At 36.1% G+C, this 22,120-nt stretch overlaps 1 protein-coding gene and 1 pseudogene across 2 annotated transcripts in view; one reads left to right on the plus strand and one right to left on the minus strand.

Annotated features, from left to right (window-relative positions):
* Positions 1–22,120, minus strand: part of Smg1 (SMG1 nonsense mediated mRNA decay associated PI3K related kinase) — a 78,184-nt gene that overhangs the window by 37,636 nt on the left and 18,428 nt on the right. For both annotated transcript variants that reach the window (XM_048789557.1, XM_015491108.2), the window contains exons 11-31: positions 21,558–21,782; positions 19,197–19,298; positions 17,767–18,036; positions 15,996–16,126; positions 15,729–15,890; positions 15,275–15,393; positions 14,714–14,801; positions 14,525–14,626; positions 14,119–14,259; positions 13,369–13,568; positions 12,591–12,787; positions 12,238–12,402; positions 10,658–10,812; positions 9,246–9,388; positions 8,919–9,120; positions 7,031–7,140; positions 5,828–5,975; positions 5,289–5,448; positions 4,470–4,590; positions 1,126–1,374; positions 493–777 (exon numbers count right to left, since the gene is read on the minus strand). In XM_048789557.1, coding sequence (XP_048645514.1) covers positions 493–777; positions 1,126–1,374; positions 4,470–4,590; positions 5,289–5,448; positions 5,828–5,975; positions 7,031–7,140; positions 8,919–9,120; positions 9,246–9,388; positions 10,658–10,812; positions 12,238–12,402; positions 12,591–12,787; positions 13,369–13,568; positions 14,119–14,259; positions 14,525–14,626; positions 14,714–14,801; positions 15,275–15,393; positions 15,729–15,890; positions 15,996–16,126; positions 17,767–18,036; positions 19,197–19,298; positions 21,558–21,782 — 3,475 coding nt within the window. The remainder of the gene's footprint in view (positions 1–492; positions 778–1,125; positions 1,375–4,469; positions 4,591–5,288; positions 5,449–5,827; positions 5,976–7,030; positions 7,141–8,918; positions 9,121–9,245; positions 9,389–10,657; positions 10,813–12,237; positions 12,403–12,590; positions 12,788–13,368; positions 13,569–14,118; positions 14,260–14,524; positions 14,627–14,713; positions 14,802–15,274; positions 15,394–15,728; positions 15,891–15,995; positions 16,127–17,766; positions 18,037–19,196; positions 19,299–21,557; positions 21,783–22,120) is intronic.
* LOC107146473 lies at positions 19,309–19,766 on the plus strand (annotated as a pseudogene).

Raw genomic sequence — 22,120 nt, forward strand, 5'->3', positions numbered from 1 at the left:
TATATTAGAATTACTTCATAAAACCAATGCACATAATTAAAATCCTGGACTTCAGCAAAATGAGACTGAACAGCTCCCAAACTTTAAAAGTAGCACACTCAAAAATTTTTTTTAATTTTTTGATTGAATGAATCTACTGTGATTAGCAGTAGGGTCAGAATGTGAAGCCTGAGTCCTTCTGTAGTTTCTAAGCTCTATCAATCAAGAGGAACACAGCTACTCCTTTATATCTCTGTTGCTCCTTCTGGTGTGAAGTTAAGCTTTAGATATCAGGGGCAGGACCATACTGGTGGTAAAAACATCGATGGCATAAAAACAACTTGAATATGGAAAGTTGGAAGGTACTGGATTGTAAAGAAATATGTATTAGTTACTTCCAGGCAATATAATAGACTGCACAGACACACTTTTGTGACAAATGATCACCAGCAGAACACTATAAACTTTAGGCTTCTAAAATAATGTTTTTAAAGCTAATGAAAGAAATCCTACCTGTAGACTCACTCTCAATCCGAGGATACTCTTCTTCCACTGTATTAACAGATGGGAGTTCTATTAGAGTAAGTATGTTTTTAGACAAAGTGGAAAGACCTGAGAAGCTCTGCTGTTGCTGAGCTCTGTACACCTGCTTCAGCTGTCCTGAGATCTCTTTCCATTCTGCCTGGATCCACTTAGCCAGAGTCAGAATTGATTTTGCAACTGCATATTCAGCTTTTGCAGACTTGCAAAAAGATATGGCACAAGAACTCAACATTTCCATTGCATGTGTTGACTGGCCTATAGAAAACCAAAAACTGAATCAGCACTTACCCTTAAAAGCAAATGACTGAAATTATTTCAAGGTAAAATAATATTTTTCTTTTAAAAACATGTAAATTCAATGACAATCAATGATTTTTGAAAAATCCTTTTTTTTTTAAACTTTAATACTTCGCAGCCAAGTTACTTCTTTTAAAAATTCTGATTTATAGAGATAAGTCAATCACAAACAACTTATTCAGGAATCCAATGTTCAGCAACAGCTGGAAATAATCTTCTCTTTTATTACCTTACCCCATACACAATGACATTCACAAATGTTCTTTTTATTATATTCATGTACTAACCATGATTCATTTTACTAACCTGCTGTATATAGCAATTTGGTTTTTTCAATATCAAGTTCAGGCCCCCATTTTTCATCCACTTGACCTTGTGTTGACAGTTTTTTAAAATGCTGGACTAAATCCTGGGCAGTGGTGGTCTTCCCCAGTTGAACCTCACTGCATTGTGCCAAAAGTCTTGTTGCAAGTGACACATTCCCCCGTTTTCTAGCAAATTTTGCTGCTGTTAGACCTAATTCCATGAGATGGCTTCTAATTGGGACTGTTTGTTCTGAACAGAAGAAAATGTTTTATTAGTCCCCTATTCATCTAACCCCAGACCACATTCCCTGACTATCCCCCCTTCCTTATCACCTCCCCAAAGATAACATCTTCAGTATTTGTTTAATCAAATGTATATGATGAAGTGAAAAACGTTTACTATAAAAAATTTTATTTCTAAAGAGTCTAAGCCAAAGGGAGGGGAAAGAGTATAAGGTTAAGTAAACCATCCCAGGACTCTTCTGAAAGTACCTGCTGCCTTTATACTCTGTTATTCTCTTCTGGATTTCCTCTTGCCTCACACAAGAATCCTCCAGGCTCCTTGCCTTCCATTATCCATCCCCTCCTCCCACTCTGCACTCACTTTCTCTGGACAAGATACCTGCTCCTCTGACTTCCAACTAATCATACAAAAGCTGATCACTTGAGAATCTTTAGCCCAGATCTGACAGCTGAGTCCCATATCACCCACATTCTAGGTACTTGAAAGGTCCTACAACCCGTGTCAAGTGGAGTTCATTATCTACCATCCTAAAAACCTTTAACCTTTCTCAAGGAAAGGCGCAGGATCACCTGAGCAGAGCCCTGGCAATTACCTTAAGACTTTACTTTCAATCTTCATATCTGATTTGCTTTCTGCTGTCCCTACTGCCATCCCTAGTATCTTGTTTAGCAATAGAAACTTCATCCTACCTGGTCCCTTGCCTCATTCTCTTTGTACTCTAATACATTCTCCAATCTCAACTGAAGTAATTAATACACAAAGTAAATCTGAACATTTAATTTCTTTGCTTAAAACCATTGGATGGCTTCTTACTGCACTTCTGAACAAGCCCACCCTCCTGGCTTGGGCTCCAAGGCTCGATGCCTTGCATTCATCCCACTCCAACCTCACCCAGCTGTCTCTTTCTACACTACAATAGGCACCCTACTAAGTCATGGAAGAATCTTTCATAATTTTCTCTGTCCTTCACACACAATGTTCTTTCTAAGCAAATCAGCCTGCCTCTTTCTCATCTCTACCAGCCTCAAGTCTCAGCTTAAACATTACAAGTCCTTTCCTGATCCCTAGTCCTAAATCAGGTGTCCTCTTTTATGTTCTTTTAACACACCTGCACATATACATTCAACATATTCAAAATAGCCACTCCTTGCCTGATGTCAACTGTTCCTGCTGGACTCTAGAATCCCCTAGGATCTAAGAATGAAGAAATAAGTTTCTCTTGTTCCTCAACACTAGATGCAACATCCAACACACAACCTAGCCCAAAGCACACTTGATCAAGACATGTTGAATAAGGAAACAAAAACAAGGCAGAATACAGATCCATCTCTGAATAGAACCATTGGATTAATGAGTCTCTCCTCCAATTTTAAATCTTGTTTGACATGGAAGGATGAGAAAGGCAATGCAGGTATTTGCTGCCTTATTCTATGCCATACTCTGTACTAGGGCTTTCATATACCATCACATCTCACAGAACCCCTATAAGAAACTCATAAGTGTGGTAACTCCCATAATAATTGAAATGGAAAGAAGTTCAGAAGTTCAATGATTTGTCCAAGGCCCCTCAATTTGCAAATGCTGGCCCAATGATCCAAATTTTTGTCTGTTTGGCATGGGGGGGTGGGGAGGCACGCTGAGTCAATTGCCCCAGTGATTACCCTGCAGTGCATGTTCTTTTTTTGGAAGCTGGCATCTTACAATTTAACACAGAAATTTACTAACTCCAGCTACCACATTTTCAGCTAAAACACTATAAAATTCTGGCACTGTTCTATTGTACAGCCACCATATAAAAATCTAGCATTTCTTAAACGTCAGATATTTCTTTCTTAAAATTTTGATGCATATAAATATGTATATAAATAGTAATTCTCTAGCCATTAATTTGGGGCATTTATAACAACATTTGTGCTGGGGATGTACCTCAGTGGTAGAGTGCTTGCCTAGCATGCTTGAAGCCCTCGGTTCAATCCCCAGCACCAAAAAAAAGTAAAAACACAAACTATATAAATAAAAACACTTGTGATACATTTCATCTGCCAAAAAACTTGTGCTCAGAACACATAAATAAGTCTTAGCTCATTAAAACTTGAGTAAAAGGTGAACAGAAAATAAAACAATGGCTTCTATGCATATGAAATGATGCTAAAGATTATCAATCATCAGGAAAATACAAATAAAGCCACGAGATAATACTACACTCATAGCAATGATTAACTCCAGTGATTAAAATTAAAAAGACAACCCAGGCATAGTGGCAAATGGCTGTAATCCCAGCAGCTTGGGAGGCTGGGGCAGGAGAATCACAAGTTCAAAGTGAGTTTCAGCAACTTAGTGAGGCACTTAGCAACTCAGTAAGACCCTGCCTTTAATAAAATATTTAAAAAAGAGCTGGAGATGTGGTTCAGTGGTTAATTACCTCTCGGTTCAATCACCAGTACCCAAATAAATAAATAAATAGACCAACAATTCCAATGATGTAGAACAAATGGAAATTTTTTTTAAGATACCAAAAGAATATAAAATATACAACCACTTTCTAAGAAACTGGTACGCTATAGAGTCACAAGACCCAAGAATCTCACTCCTAGGCATCTTCTCAAGAGAAACACAAATATATGTCCACCCAAAGACTTGTACATGACTGTTCATAGTTGTTCCATTCTTAACTGCCCAATTAGGAAAAAAAGAAAACAAATTTCCATCAAAGGATGTAGAGACAAGCAAATGGTGATACATTTATACAATGTAATACTACTCCAAAAAAAAAAAAAAAAAGGGTACCTTATTACTGACACATTTAACATGAGTGAAGAGAAGTCAGACACAGGAGAGCACATTCTATGATTACATTACATAAAACAGCAACAAAGACAAATCTATTTTATAGTGACAGAAAGCAAATCAGTAACTGCTCAGGACCAGGTGAATGATGAGAAGACTGAAGAAATAAGGGCACTTTCTAGGGGGGGGGTAACTGTTTTGAATCTTGTATTGGTAGACATAAGAAAGATAGGCCCAAATTCATCAAACTGTACACTTTAAATGAATGAGTTGTATGCCAATAAATCTATTTTCAGAAAAAGAAGACAACTTACCTTTAATTTTCTCCAACAACTGATTCTGGTACATAGTGTATCTTAAGGCCTCCATCCATGGCCTCACGTCGTGCTGTTTGCATGAACGCAAAGCTTCACTGAAGAGGGGAATAAGACAGTCCTGCCAGAGAAAAGCCAAGATTGCTTAATGTAAAAACATTGCTCCCTGCATATTTGTGGACACACTGCTAATAAGTCCAAGTCTCCAACACAATCAGCTGCTTCAGACTTATTTCAGTTTCATCCACTAAGCTATCCTCTTCCATCACGTACCTTCCAGCACAAGAGGCAAGTACATGCTAATGGAAACTTTTATAAAAAAAATAAATACATATTAATGAGTTCAACTTATCAATATATTTGCCAATAAAGTAAGCACATTTCTATATAAAGCAGAAGCTAAATTACAGGAACATTGAAACTACTGCTTTATAACAGATTCTCATAAATTATAATTCTTGTGGAAAAGGCCCCCTGTATTTGAGTGAACTTTCCCCTATTTGGGAGGAGGGGTTTTATCCTTGATTCACACGCAAATAATAATTTGCCTCCAAGAAATATCTTTAGTATACTACCTTCCACCTGAGGGGAGGGCGAGGGAGGAGAAAAAGGAAAAATAAACCAATTAGCCATTCCTGAGATTAGTATCTTAGGTTCTTCTTCTCAAAATGAAAATCTGCCTTAAAATGGTATTTTAAATTTCTGAATTTACTAGTTTGCCTAACCATAAATGCTATTTTAAAAACTCAAAAATAAAGTTTTGTTCTATACTAATACCTATTATTATTCATAAAATTAAAAAAATATACTTCTACACACCTCTGTTGAAAGTCTATTAGAAACTGTGTTCTCCAAAGCAGATGAGCAGTAGAGCTGTAAGGTACTCAGAACGGGCAAGGACTGGGAAACGGTTAATGTAGAAAGTCTCAGTGGTCCAATAGCTATGCGAGAGGTTTGCTTCAAGTACTTTACCACATTTCTGAAAGAAAATATTTACTGTCAATTAATTAATGAAATTCTTCAACTTGTAACCACTGAAGTAATAATGCAGTTGTTAAGATGCTATCATTTGGCATCAAAAATTGGAAAGAGTAAGATGAGTAGCCTGCTCCATAGTAAAAGAGATAAATAAGTCAAGACATTTGCTTTTGGGAATTTTAATTTAGTTTCAGCATAAGTATGTATTGGTGCATGACATTCATATATGGTATGACTTCCACAACTAAAATTAAGCTATCAGGACTGGTATTTAGCAATCCAGCAACTGTCTCCTCCTGACTGACTGCCTCGGTCCCAAGTAGGCACACTCATCATATGATACATATAATGCACATTTACCTCCTTCAGAATGAACTTACTCGGTTACAGACTGCCACTTCTGATCCTGTTCTATGTGGTTTAAAGCAGTTGCCAAACAAACAGAGCTTCTCAACAACTGAACTTCAATGGATTTCTGAAGTTCCCTTGGATCTGGGCTTAACATGTTAGGAAGTAGTTTTTTCATATCTAAAGAAATCAAACAAATTTCATTAACTTGCTTTAAGTAAACAAGAGTGATAATGGGGCTCGGGTGGCTCAGCATAGAGCACTCGCCTCACACGTGAGAGGCCCTGGGTTCGATCCTCAGCACCACAGAAATAAATAAAATGGAGATACTGTGTTCAAATACAACTAAAAAATAAATATTTAGGAAGAAAAAAAAAAGAGTGATAATGTATTTTGATAGTACTTTAAAAAAATCACTAATGAATACTTTCTTTCATTTTTCAGTTCCGGTGGCTGAACACTGTAATTAAGCATTTCTGATAGTTATATAAACATTTTTACTTCCTATAAAATTATACCTCACAGGGCTGAGTATGTAGTTCAGCAGTAGGGCACTCATCTAGCACATGTGAGGCCCTGGGTTTCATTCCCAGTACCTCAAAATATATAAATAAAAATAAATAAAAAGGAATTAAACATCACTCCCCTAAAAACTCTATAAGTCAGGGGCTGGGGTTATAGCTCAGTGGTAGAGTGCTTGGCCAGCATGCGTGAGGCATTAGGTTCAATCCTCAGGACCACAAATAAATAAAAAATATATAGTTCCATCAACAACTAAAAAGTATTTCAAAAAAATCTCTAACTCTACCTACTATTTAAAGATGCAAATCTAGATCTAATCAACAAATGACTACCTAATATTAACACATGAAACTAATATTTTACAAAATGTTCCACTTGTAACAAAGGTCTTAGTGTACCACTAAGACAAAAATCAAGAAAAATATTTACCTTACACACTGCTTTGTACCCTTTCCAATAAAATGTCTACATAAACTTCAAAGTATCTCTAAACAAATCTCAAAATATATAGCTTCTTTTACTTTACACAATTTTAACTGTTTTTCATTTACCAAATCAAATGTTAATAGAATCCTAAAATTTATAGTTTCACTCACATGGGTTAGTACCCCCAAAGAAATGTACAATAAATTCCGAATTGTCTAGTAAAATATAGTAAACCAAACATTTTGAGCAACTTAAAAATATTAATATAAAATTATTTTCTCAAATACCTATTTTTTCTTTAGATCCTCCAGCGAGCAGATTGATATTTTCTCCTGGTAACAATTCTAATTGCTCAGTGCATTCAACAAATTCTCCAGACTCAAAGCTGCTTAGTGATCTGTAATTAAGATATTGGTCAGCTTGTGTTACACCCCATCTAGCCCACAGACCCACCGGAAAAAAGAACAAGTTCTAGAAAAAAGCCTGGTGGACAGCATTATTCTGAAGAAAGATCTTTCAAAAATTATGCTAACATTTTTATTTTGAAGATGTGACTACCATCTTAATTACCACTGAAATGAGAGTGACAACAGGAAAATCACAAAACATTCAGTTGACGTGCTCATCCCTCTCTCTCTCTCCTCCCTCTTTCCATGTGTTGCAGACTATTCTCCTGGGAAGCCTATTCAACACACTGCACACGGTGGCTTCAACACACCTTGTCTCCAACTTGTCCCTTAGAGCCCCACAGGCCTCACCTCCCATCTAAAGCCTGAGGCCCTGGAGGTCTCTCATCTCAGCCTGCGCCTCATTTAATTTCCTGCCTTCTTTTACCTCTGGCATCCCTTCCCCCAACTCTTCTTTTCACTGTTCTTCCTCAAACCCATATCTTCTTTGAAGAGTTCTTCCTTCCCATTCCTCACTCTATCTTGGAAATGAGGACACCTCTGAAACTTTCCTATGCCCTGCAGCATCAAGGCCAAGATAAGAGCCTCACCCTCCAGGCTCCATATCACTACTTACTAGTCCTCATTCTGTTCCCAATCTCACACAGCCGCTGTCCAACCAGAACAGACTTGGGTTTCTCAGTCTTTCTTCTACTTTTGCCTATCCCCCCTCACTGTGTCCCTTCCCTTACCACTTAGCCTGAAGTCAGCACTAGAAATGTTCAGCATGTGATGTACTTTGTCCCTGCTGCTACGGACATCAGTACAACCACTGGCCTCAGGTGAGCTTGACTACTGAGCATGGTGAACTGTTAAGATTTGGTGACCAACACACGTATCATTCCTGCCACTACAGGGGCTGGGATCTTATCTAGGGCAGGTACCTCATGTCCCCACTATGTATGGTTCTATGCTGTCAGCTAATGACTGACTCCATAGGCGTTAGTTTTCTCTACCATTAATATAATCTTCCACATGCACATTCAAACTATGTCTGTGTTCAAGTTTAACTGTTCTCCTTGAGGCACAGAGAGGTGAGGTCTAATCAATCCCTCTGTCAATGTACTTTCTCTGTTTTCTTCAACCTCTGTTTTAAAAGGTTAGGATGCATGTCTGTTTTATGTCCTACTCTATCCCACTGCTCAGTGAAGAATTACCCATTAACCTGTTTACCAGGGGAAGGCAAGGATAGCATACAAAGTCCAGTGACCTTTATCCTTCCAGCCATGTGTCTGGATACTCTCAGAGATACAGTGAGTACTTAATTTTCAATCACAGGATTAATCAGTGAACAGAAGAATGAGAAGAAAACAAAGAGTTTAATTTACAGATGTTCACAAACATTTCATTAAAACAAATGCTTGTATGTATTCAAAACTAATTTAGAAAAAAGGCATCATATGCGATCCTTTCTAAAGCAGTGATAAATTTCTAAAGCAGTGATAAAATATAGTAAACCAAACATTTTAAGCAACTTGTTCATTAAAAATATTAATTTAATATTTACTGGTCTACTTCCCATTGCACAAATACCTTCCCCTCCTCCAGTGTTGGGTTCCCACTGTTGTTAGTTTACAATGATAGTATTATCAGAAATATAATCATGTATGAGTAGTTATGACCAATTTTAATATTTCTCTGCTGCAGAATAAGATTTTACAGTTGTTTGAAAATTCATTTTAACAAGGTTAAGTATTATAATTAATAAATGAAAAGAAAAAGTCCTTACTTTATATAGTTGAAATCAGCTTTCAGGTTGAGGGAAGTACTACTGGTGCTCTTCTTCAAGTCATGGATTGCATTCTGCCACTCCTGTACAGCCGCCCAATCAGCAATTGAAATGTAGCATTCACATGCTTTATTTCCTAAATAATTTATAACCTCAGGGGAAGAGTCAGTTGGTTTGGACAGCACAGTTTTCCTGGATTCACCTGAGTGAAATATTTCATAAAATTAGGAGAGAACCAGAACATTGTGAATATATCAAAGAGCACATAACCCGAAAACACATACTAAAACTATCAACACAAAATACATGACTATAACTTTTGCTCACCATTCAGAGAATGTTTGGGACTGGCACTGTTGCGTCCAACATTGGCCAACGTGAGAACAGATTTGTCAAAGCTGGAAATGCAGCAATCGACACCTGTCATGGCACAGAGGTGCTCCTGGTATTCCACAGAGGCTTTTTCAAACCTTAAATGCAAATTGAAGCAGTCTTATTATAAATGCCCTCCTTCACTTCCTCCCAAAAAGGTGAAAGAACAAATTACTTACTGAATTGAACTAAGATGAATTAACAGCTGGGAAAAAGGGATAATTAGGAGCTCTCCCTCACAACAAATGAAAATGAATTCAGAGACAGTGAAATATTGAAAAAATGAGAGTGTAAAATACTATTGTAAAATATGAGTGTAGAGAACACCGAGAAATAACTGGTATCTATGTGTATAAAGTCTACAAAGAAGAAAAAAATGCAAAAGAATAATCCATGAAGTAACAAATCTATACGTAATGACATTCTGGGTATCCAAAATACAATGTGTACTACAAACAAATTTACAAATCAAGAAACTGGATAGCATCAACAATCTTAGTGTATAATAAAATCTCACAAATAAAGGGTAAAAATGAGAGGCCCATGAAGACATAATCCATGCTCTGAAATACCACAAATGCTCAATGGAAAAAGTTCTACCACTATACATTAATGAAGTACAAGTATTTTCATTCTTGGTGGCAGGAATCTTGTTTTTCAGTGACCCTCAGTATTCATAAAGATGAAAGGAAATGGGATACTATATGGTTAATGACATAAATCAGAGTCATCTTCTCTGTGAAGTAACTTAGCAATATTCTGTTTCATAAGTCATCTGGTCTACAGCCTTCCTTCTAGTAAACACCTTGTAGGAATGAATTCAAAGAAAGTAATCAGAAATATGTGCCTGGGCTGTTTCTGTGAAGAGGAAAATACTACACATGAAAGTCTTACAAACAAAATCAAAGTTAACGGGAAAATGATGAGCAATTATTTCTTTATTTTCCCAAATTTTCAAGATTTATTTGAATTAACATAAATAGACAGGGATTACTATGGTATATCTTCCTTTACCTAGGAAATCAAATGAGTTTAAATGTACAGTTCACAGTACTAATGAGAAATACTCTAGCAATACAGGGTAAATTGTACCAGGATCTGATTTAAAAGCATTTATAAAACAAATGACTGGCAGACTTTGTTTTCCAGCAAGGTCTCTCACTAATTCCTAAATAAGAATGGCATTCCAGTAATGCTGCTAATTAAAGAACAGACTGAGTTGCCTTCTAGTGAAATGATTTTATCAGAAGTTTCAACTGCTAAAATTGAACAAAGCTGCTTTAACATTTAACTACAATGCTAGCCAGCAATACAAAGGATTTAAACACAAAGCAATCCTATTATCAATTTCTTTTCTTCCAACTTACCTCCCTTCAGCCTGCTGAGCCACCGAGTTAATCCAGAGAAGATTTTTCCCAACAATGGAAGATGACCAGACAGCAATTCCCTGTATAGCTTCAGGACAATGAAGTTCACACAGTGCTTCTACCACCATCATAATGGTTACTTCCAATTCATTCCCCTGAAAATAGCATTTAGAAAAACTTATCACAGACCTCAATACCATCAAAATTCAAATTCCAGCTGGGGGTGTAACTCAGTGGTATAGTGCTTGCCTAGTGTGCACAAGGCCCTGCGGAACCACAAACATAACAAAGCAAAACCCTACTAAATTTACAACTACTCATCACAAACTAAGCCTAAGGTCAAATGTTTTTACCAAATATTTTCACATTATTAACTTACAGTTCTTAAAAGTCACAATAAAAGCGACAAGTGAGTAAAGAGCAGAGAGGAAGGACAGAAGGATGGGGAATGATATTGATCAAGTTATATTGTTATATTGTGTGCATGTATAAATATGTAACAACCAATCCCATCATTATGTATAACTTTAACGCACCCACTTCAAAAAATGTGAAGAGGGGAAAAAACATAACAAATGGTGAATGATAGGGCTGAGGTTGTGGCTCAGTGATAGAGCACTTGCCTAGCATGTGTGAGGCACTGGGTTTGATTCTCAGCACCGAATAAAAAATAAAGGTATTGTGTCCATCTACAACCTTAAAAAAAAAAAAAGATTAATGACAGAACTTTAGCAGCACATGGGTATTAGCTTTTACGTTCTCCCCTCAAAAAAGTTGCCTACATTTTTAAAGTAAACAAAAACATATTTGTAGTTACTTGAAGAGTTTCTAGTTTTTTAAAGTATAATTTATGTCAAAATAATTTTTATTAATTTAGAGAAGAAAATCAATATCTGTAAAAGAGAGACTCTCTTTTGGGTTTCTTCTTGTGGTCACCATGAGTGATTGATTGCTTTTTTATTTCCTCTTCTTAGTTTCACATTCTTCTTTGTTCTAAAACTTAGACCTACATCTACCTTTGACAATCATGGTATGTTTTATTTTTCCTGATGGGACAATAACTTATATAATGCTGTTTAGTACCAAACTACAATAAATTATATGAACTAAGAAAACAAAAGTTGCTAAATATTTAACCTATGGCTTCCCTAGTAGTTATACTTTGAGTAAACAAAAAGTAGACATTAAAAAGAAACAAACATGAATTAATGAATGATTAACTTTGTGTCTTTGAATACTGACATTAGATTAGTAAATATTTTATTAGTTTTGGATTGCAGTTATTGTAAACATACATGTAACAAAATTACTCAAGCATTTACCTACATTATAAAATTATTTTTTTCATAGAAAAATTTCTTATAATTACCCTTAAAGCCCCAGCCCTTAAGCATACGATGTGCACATTTTCAGTATGTTGTATTTGGAAAACATAAATAGGTGACTTTGGCAGTTTTCCCTTTTGCAAGCTTTGGAAATAAGTTTTAGCTTATTTTACCTAAAGTTTAAGTCATAGCAAATAAATTAAACCCAACTTTCTCCAATGAAGATTTAAAATGAATCCCCAACACATCCTTTACCTGACACAGACTATTTGTCTTCATTTCTGTAAGCAAATCAAAGCCGTGTCTTACTGTCACAGCAGGCTGGCCTGCCAACAATCCAACCCTCATAATGGACAGGCGGATCCTGGTTAGCCAGTCCTGACAAGTCTGACGATTGGTATAGAAAAAAGTCCTTATGACCTTAATCATGAAAGGAAAGAAGAGTTCAGCACTGGTTCAAATTACAGGTATAGATCTCACAAATACACACACACAGACACACACACACACACACACGCACACAAATCTATAGTGATTTCAGCTTTGTATATAGTACCATGTTTGACAGTGCAGCTGCTACAAGGCAACACTATCCCACTGAAACCAACCTTAGGTGGTGATGTTAAGGCATTAGCACACCCTTCATATGCATTATACATTAATTTCTCCAAATTTTCCAGATACTGGAGAAGAAGAACAAGTCTAAGCTGGTTGCTACTGTGCCCCTCATCATTGTCAGCAGTTGTCCACTGGCTAACATCTTGATCAGGGTTTAACGTGTGAGCTGCAAGACTTCTAATGATACCTAAAAGCAAAAACAACATTCTAAAGTAAAATTATTCTTTTAAGGTTTTATCTATAAGTAAGTGGGAACCCTCTCTGCTTGTCTATCCATCATTTAAGAAATTAAAAATCCCAACATAAAGATGATTTTTAATTTTAGGGGGAAAAGATGGTTTCTCCATATAAATCCCCTAAGGTTTTGAACAAAAAGAGAAACTCCAGTACCCAATATAGTTATTCAATGAAAGCTGATCCTTTTCTCACCCCCCCAAACCGGTGATTGAACCAAGGGCGCTCTACTACTGAGCTACAACGGCATCCCATTTTCACTTATTAAGACAGGGTGTCTCCAAATTGCCAAGGCTGGTCTCGAACTTGTTGCCTCAGCCTCCTACATAGCTGGGATTATAGGCATGATCCACTTTGTCCAGCTCAATGAAATCTTATTCTAACAAATTTACCTAAAAATTACTTACAAGATGCAAAGAAAAAAAACATATACTCTCCAATCTTTATTTTAACAGATAAATTCATCATATCTGATTCTAAATCTTTGAAAGTTATCTGCATTGCAAAGTTCCAAGAGCAAGAAGAGCTGGTTACCTTCAATTGTCTGGAAGGTATCCTGAGCTCTGCCTAATGGAGTTCTCAACTTAGAAAGGACGGTGAACTGTGCTGCTTCCCAAATAGCCCACTGCCAAAGCACAGCATCAGTCTTTAGAAGGTTGCGGGGAATTGTTGATTGGTCACGTTTATCCAGTCTCTGGCAGCTATAGAACAATCTTTCTAACCAATTGTCCTTCCTGGGAAAAACAGTTTCATATTTAACAAACAATAACAACTTCATTTTAAACATCCAAAACAATTACAAGGGGAATGGAATGAACTACAATTTTTTTCTACAAAAATAAGACAAAACCTATGAAATTGGGGGGCACTATATTCTCATCTCTCATTTTAAAATCTTTGTTAAAGCAGATGGGGTGGTATGGGTGAATTATCAGGGTAAATGGCTCATGACAATTTGGTGGACAAGATAAAACTCATCCAATGAAACCAAGCATTTTCACAGTATCTCTGCCCCCACCCACTCCCCAAAGTGTTGAGGACAATCATATCACTTACTGTCAATCAATTTCACCACTGAATTTCAAGGGCCACTTTTGTTTCTACAGATGCTATCTTCAAAGCAAATTTCCTATTGATGAAAACTAAAATGACCCACTTGAGAAGATTGTTACTTTCTATCTTGCCACATTGGACCCATTTTATCCTCAAAACTTGGTGTAAGATCAAGATATTCCTAAAAAAAAATCACTTTTTCCAGAAGAAATAGTCAAAGAAATGTCTTACCCTGTTCTATGAGAATTCCCATACAAAATAAAACTAATAACATCAGAGAAATCTTGTGGATGGAATGTATTACTTGGTGCTTTACTCATGTGACTTCTTAATGCTAAAGAAATTTCTTGAATTTCTGTATGATTGTTATTGCTGTAGACAGAAAATGAAACCATTGTCAAGCAAAATATTTTGGATAAAAGATCAACACATCCTGTAAATGGCTATCTCCTAAGTTGAAGTAAAAAAGATAAAACTGACTTTAAAATGAACACAGAGATGTTGGAACCTCTTAATCATTGAGAAGAGGCACTATGTGAGAAGTGGTACTAATACACTAATATGGCAATTTGCCTTTTCCTAAACTACACGGTTTTTAGGTAGTAAAATTACAGTGCTCCAAAAAATATTGTTTTACCTTAGAACAACATCTAAAGGAATTGACTTCAACAGCTTTCCAAAGGCTTGTCGAATGCGAGTTCCACTATGGACTAGTTGAACACGGCAAACATCAACACACCTATGAAAAAGGAAAAGGACAAAGCAGATGTGGTAACATTCCTATATCATTAGGGCAGAGTCAGAAGACACAGTCTCTAGTTCATACCTCTGCAAGAGATCGTCTGGCAAAGAGGAGGACAGAGCATGCAGACTGCTGCATGCCTGCAGACAGATATTCACATCTTCAACAAGGGCTATGAAAAATGAAAAGACAACTTACTTTCAGTGCACCACAGAAATCACACACTCAATGTCTTAATTTTCTGAATCCATTCATAGAGTCAACAAACAGGGAACACCTGCTATAGACTACAGGCACTGTTGCCTGGAATTCTCATTGTGGTAACATTTAGGAAAATGATACATTCAACAAAATTCACTTAAGCTAACCCATCTTCATACAAAACTTTTTCTGGGGGAAAATTGAAGACTACATGGAATGCATTAACATTCACATAAGCTTAAAAATGTATCACTTAAAACAATTTTGTTTTCAAATACTTACAAATAATAAAAAAAAAAAAAAAAAACCAAGCCTGATTGTATAAATGTCATTAAAATGAGGATTATAAACCTTTAGGTCAGGGGAAGTGCTCAACTGTCTACTTCCATCATCAACTATTTCTTTTTAAGGGCTGATAAAAAGTAAAACATCTGAGTCTCTTACTGTTGGCTAAAAGGCCTTTGGAAAATTTATGAAAAGATGGAAGAGAGAACAAAGGTGCATATGTTTCCGACTTCTTCATTAAAACAGCCACTTCCAAAGCCCAAGTCATTAACAGTTTCCTGAAACAAAATAAACACTTGATTTCATATTTAAAAAAAGAAAAAATACAAAAGAACTCTCTTTTTCTTAATGTTGGTTTTTCTAAAGATGTCAATAACAAAAGTTCAAATTACAAACCTTGCTTTTACAAAATGGTGGGGTGCCTTTTAAGAAAACCTCCCCAAAGTAGCTTAAATTGTAGCAAAGAATATAAAGTAATAAAACCAAATTATAAAGTGTTTTACAATGAAGACACTGCTCTCTCACCTCTGTATCAACATTTCTAATTTCCAAATTATAAAGGTGAATGAAAATAGTCTGGAAGAGTTAACATTAAAAATTATTAATTAGTTACCTTGTATCCTGGTTAAGGTTATCTTTCTTCAGCAATATTCCCAGAAGATTTAATATAATTGAGAAATGTTTCTTTGTAGCTGTAGTTACAGTACTAATCACAGCTCCATCAAACAAAGACGGGGAGGAAGAACTAAGGCTACTAGATATAAAGTGATCATGCCTGAAAGACAAAAGTATGGCTCACCATTTCATCTTCAATTAAAAAAGAAACAAGCAAGTTTAAAAAATAATTTTTTTTCTTATGAAAGGTTTGTCGGTACAGTACCTGGTACAATGGGAATACAACGTGTAGAGGACTGCATACTGAATGGCAGGGAAGTGAACAGCCAGGTCACTGTGCACAATCATCAGATTCTTACTCAGAAGTGCAAAGACAGTTGGAGACAGCGCCCACATCTGACAGTATACGAAAGAAAGTATATTTATTCTCCCTCCAAGACACACACCAGCATACAAAGAGTTTATCCTTCAAAATAAGTCTGGACCCTATTTTTTGAGATGGGGTCTCGCTATGTTGCCCAGTCTGGTCTTGAACTCCTGGGCTCAAGCAATCTTAACTCAGCTTTCCAAGTAGATGGAACTACAGGTGCCCATTACTGCACCCAGTTGTAGACATTTCTAAAACAAAAATAAAATTTGATCTGGAAATAATCGCACTAAACCTGGGGTCTCTACAAACAGTTTTTCTAAAGATTAAGACAGCAAATGTTAGGCTTTGCACGCTGTAGAGCATCTGTTATAACGTGACAACTCCTCAACTCTGCCACTACACTGAGGAACAGCTACAGACAAAACATAGGAATGAGAACTGATGTGTCCTGATACAACTTTACAAAACAGATGCAGAGTGGTGATGAGCACACAATTCCTAACACACTAAAATTCACTCAATTGTACAATTTAAATGAGAACTGCATAATATGTAAAATAAACCTTAGTAGAGATTTAAATAAAAAAATAAAAAAAAAAAAAAAACAGGAGCTGGACTGCATTTGGCCCACAGTCCAAAATCTAAGCAAAGCCCTTTCTACCTTTTGGTATGGTAGCCTGCACTTCCTTAATTTTTTGACACACTTCAAATAGCAAAGTGCCCTGTCAAAAACAAAACAAGGCACATCTCTGAACTTTATGCCTTTTCCATCCTTTCCTTTTCTGCTGCTAAGAAACTCCATTCCACCTGATTGCACTCTTCTCATCCTTTCTCCCCTTGTTTCCAGAATAAGGGACACAAACCTCCTCTAATCTGGACACAATGTGAATTCCTCAAAGATCAAGCTTTTGTATATAAAGAAGGGAAAAGTCTAATAAAGCACCCAAACATAATCTGACACTGGCTATGAGAGAAGCAGCAGCTGTGAGATGGTACAAGGCAACCTGGTCACACAATATGGGGAGCAAACACAAAAAGATGAGATATGACTTTGCTGTCTTCTCTTAGAAAACATTCCTTAATTACATCACAATACTTTCTATTAAAATTAATGTTTTCAACTCTGCAAGGTTCAAAAGGAGGAAGATATACACCACAGGCAATAATTATAAATCAAAAGCAGGGCTACTTTAAATTTCTTAAAGGAAAAAACAAACCTTTATTATTATTCTAAAAAATACATAAATATTCCTAGAGAAAAACAGGCAATTAAAATATAAGACCACAGGTAAGTACTATCTTTGGTGGAGGAAAAGGAAAGGAAAAAAGTATCAGAGCAAGAAAGAGACTGTACATTAAAAGAATTAAACAATAAATAATTTTTTTAAAAACACAAATTTGAGCTATGGAAAATGCTGACAAATTTTTCCTAAGCTGCTATTGTTATTGGAGAAATTCATGAAAAAATAATTTGAAGAAATATAAAATATTTTTTTAAAGGAAAACAGCTATATCCAATGACCCGAAAACATTCCTGCCAATTTCATTTATCCATGCATGTCCTAAGTATGGCCATTTGCTACAGACTGTTTCTGCTGACATAATAACATGATATGCAAGAAGGCTTAACCAGACATAAAAACGGTCCTTACAATTAGGAACTCACCCCGATTAATGAGTTTTTAGCATTTCCAATTGTAGTCAGGGCACTAAGGTCAAATATGACCACAAATTTTGCATTGTCTACATTGAATACATGATTCTTAAAAGCTTCATGTTTTATTTCTGAACAAGCATCAGGAAGTTGTAGACTATGTAGCAGGTTGTTTAGGGCACAAGTCATTTCTCCCAAAATTAATTTATAGGCAGTCTCCAAAACAGGAATATTCTTCAAGCTGAGCACTGCTTGATAAACAGCATGAGCTACAGCAACAACCTGAGAAAGAAAAATTCAGGGAAGTGATAACAGAAAATAAATCTTGTAAAATTATATGGGAAACAAATCACTATCTGCATAGTGCTGATGATACACATCAATTTAAGACTGATACAGTCAATATCACCTAAAACTGTTAGCTGTTGGTTTTTTTTAAACCTACCTCTAGGGAACTTAAACACATTAGTGATTAGAAAAAAAAAAAATTTTTTTTTTTTTTTGCTTTGATTTTGTAGTACTAGGGATTAAACCCAAGGTGCTCTACCACTCTGAATGCTCTACATTCTCAATCCTTTTTATTTTGAGATAGAGCCTTGCTAAGTTGTTGAGGCTGGCCTTGAGGTTACACTCCTCTGGCCTCAGCTTCCCAAGTTGCTGGGATTACAGGCATTCACCACCATACCTGGCTTAATGAGCTTTTTTTGTCCTCAAACAGGTTATAAAGCTTTATTACAAATAGAGGACACTCTGAATCAAAACTGCCAATATCAAATTTCTTAAATAGCCATGTTTAAAACAAGGTCAACATCAAAAGACATGTACAAATGGCAGTGTAAGATTGATTTCCCCCCCTCCTTGGATGGTGGGTAATATTACTGAGGTTTAAACCCAAAGATGCTCTACCACTGAGCTATATCCCCAGACTGTTTTCTTAATGGTACTGGGGATTTAACTGAGGGCTATTAACTAGTCAGTCACATCCTTAGGTCTTTTTATTTTGAGACAGGGTCTCACTAAGGATGGTCTCGAACTTATGACATTCCTATCTCAGCTTCCCCAGTTGCTGGGATTACAGCCATCAGACACCACACCCAACTTGATTTTCCTGCCTCTACTTGGAAAGTCTGTAGTGGATATTAATAGGGGTTAGCTGAGAAGCTAATAACTTTTATTTTCAAAACACACAGTACTTCTGAAATTATAACTTTATAAATACATCTACTGTTTTTATCTTCAAGAAAATTTACTAAAACAATGTGAAGATTATCTGGCACATCATTAAGGTATATATTACAATAATACATATTAAAGTAATCATTTCAATCACTATTCTAAATGAAATATTTCATTCAGTTTCACTTATGTAGCATACTAAGCAACATAAGTCCAACTCTTCAATGATGGAAGTTATTTTAAGTCATTGTCAAGGTATCACTTACCTCTTTTTCTTTATGATATCGTAAAAACAGGAGTTTAGATGATGGTATAAACAGCTTTTCTACAAATGATGATGGAAGTTTTGTATTTATCTGTTCAACAATCTAAAAGAATAAAATTTTTCAAATGAGCTTATCAGGTCACAAAAAGACATGGAGAAATTTTAAGTGCATATTGCTAAGTGAAAGAAGGCAACCTAAAAGGCTATTACTAGGTGTACGCGTTCTGGATGGTGTCGAGCCTGGTTCTGGAGGATCCGTCACCGCAACTGTCAGACCTTTGAACTCCCAGGACCTAAACTTCCAGCCCCGTCTCATGTACTTCTCTGGGGGACTATGCTGATCAGGAGTGAACTCAGAGTTGGCCCACCATGAAGTGGAAGAAAGTTCTTTAATACATGCCCCTGCTGCTATATATCTTGGCAGCAAAGACACTAATTCTCTGGCATTTGCAGGAGTGAAATGTACCAATAGAAAATACTGGAAGCAAAATAGCAAAATCTAAAGGCTGAAAAGAAGAAGCAATCAGAGAAGAAAGATAACCAAAGGGAAATTGAAGGTTCTGCCATTTAGGTGTCAGCTTGGGTGGACTCCAGCAGAGGAGGAAGAGCAGACAGACAATTACTGAATGATAAGTCAGAAGATAAATTCCTAGCCTATACCTTTAATTTCAAGTAGTATGAATTTTTAAATGCTTTTGAAAGAATGAGAATTTTGTTTATTAAAATACCTTTGTAAAAATGGAGGGTAGGCTATTACTGCATGATTCCAACTACATGACCTTCTAAAAAAGCAAAACTATGGAGAAAGTAAAAAGGTCAGGGACTGCCAAGAGTTTGAGTTGAAGAAAGTAAAAGATATGATTAGTTGGAACACCAGGGATTTCTAGAGCAGTGAAACTACTATGTATGGTACTGTAATAATGAATATTTGTCATTATACATCAGTTAAAACTCATAAAATGGCCAGAAGCACTGGCATGTGCCTATAATCCCAGCTACTAGGGAGGCTGAGAAGACAGGAGGACTAATAAATTCAAGGCCAGAATGGGCCACACAGTAAGACCCTGTCTCAAAGTAAAACAGAATAGGACTGGGAATGTAGCTCAGTGATAAAGCACTGGCCTAGCATGTGTAATGCCCTATATTTCACCCCCAGAATGGCACAGGGGGAGGGACCCCCTAAAATGTACAACAGAGTGAACACAATGTATAATACTGCTCATCAATTTTAACAAACATACCACTCTAACACAAGATGTTAATAAAGGATGACACTGCTGGAGGAGAGGATATATAAAAATCCTATACTTCCTGCACAATTTTTCTGTAAGCCTAAAAACTGCTCTAAAAAATAAAGTCTATTGATTTAAAAAAGAGTTAACAAAACTAAGCTATATTTCAAGGGCTTTTCACAGTGACATTAAAGTGTTTAGACATCCAAATAGGAAACATGCATTTTACAGTAAAACATGAGGATATTCTTTTTTTTTTTTTTTAACACTAGCAAAACTAGTATAACTTTGGCAGAAATGTTCTGCCGAATGTCATCTAGAATTTTCTTTAAAATAATAAACACAATTGGATGTCAGTTGTGATGGAACATGCCTGTAATCCCAGTGGCTCAGGAGGCTGAGACAGGAGAAATGAAAGTTCAAGGCCAGCCTCAGTAACTCAGAGAGGCCCTAGACAACTTAGTGAGACCCTGTCGCAAAGTAAAAAACCAAAAAGCTCAGTAGTGAAGAGTCCCTGGGTTAAATCTTTGGTCTGCAAAAAAATTAAGTATAACTTTGGTATAAATATTCAGCAGAATGTCATCTAGAATATTCTTAAAAATAACAAATACAGTTGGAGATGAAGGGCCGCAATGAGGGGGCAGGGTTAGCAGCCTAGATGAAACCAGATGGGCCATGTGTTTCTAATTATAGAAACTGAGTACCAAGTATGCAGCAATCCAATATGCTATTCCATTTTTTTGTGTTTCAGAATGATCATAATGAAAGGTGGGAGTTATTTATGGTTAAGAAATTAAAGGAATAAAAACTATAAAAGAAGTTTTATATGGAAAACAAAACACAACAGTCTTTCAAAATAGCTATCAAGTACTTTCTCTCATATAGTACTTATTAGGGGTATTGAAGAGGCTGAGATGGGAAAAAAAGGTAAAGCTATGCTGAGATGAGCTATTTCTATAAGTTAACAGATACTAGAAAAAAAGCCTAAAAGATTATAAAAATAAGACTTTTCAATGCACTAAAAAAAAGTCATTAATAAATTTTTTAAAGCCCATAATTTCTTCCACACATATTTAAATTTAAGGGCCTAAATAAACATTAAAAAGCAGCAAAAACAATAATTCACATACCAATGTGAGTAAATTCAAGACTGAGATGATATAATCAGTACCACAAGTCTGGCAATTCTCCAGTTGGTCTAATCCATATGTAATGACCATGTCACAATGTATAGTCATGCTAGGATCCAAGCTGCCGAGCAAAACACCAACACACTCATTAGCAGCTGTCAACACAGCCTCAGAAAAAAACACTTGGTTTGCAGCCGTCACACATCTCATTACTCTGTACAGAACCTGCAAATGGGGAAAACAAGCAGCTTTTTAAAAAAACTCACATGCTTCCACAAAGCAAGAAAATATTTTCTATTTAACTCAGCTTCAACTGATAATTAACTTCTTTTCTTGCCAGGAGTCTCTCAATCTCCTAGATCTCAGTAGCTGAGTAATAAGAGTATCTTTACTACTTAATGCAAAAAGTGAAAAATCCCCAAAGTATTATTGTGACAGAAAATGGAATCTGCCATCTGTATATTACCCTTCTTCATCTCTCCCCAAAGTCACAGCATGGCTAATGCTCAGAGTCTTCATAATATTAACATGGGATAACCTGCTCACACTTACTGAAATGTAGC

The sequence above is a fragment of the Marmota marmota genome, unplaced genomic scaffold, assembly GCF_001458135.2.
Source record: "Marmota marmota marmota unplaced genomic scaffold, marMar, whole genome shotgun sequence".
NCBI lineage: Eukaryota > Metazoa > Chordata > Mammalia > Rodentia > Sciuridae > Marmota > Marmota marmota.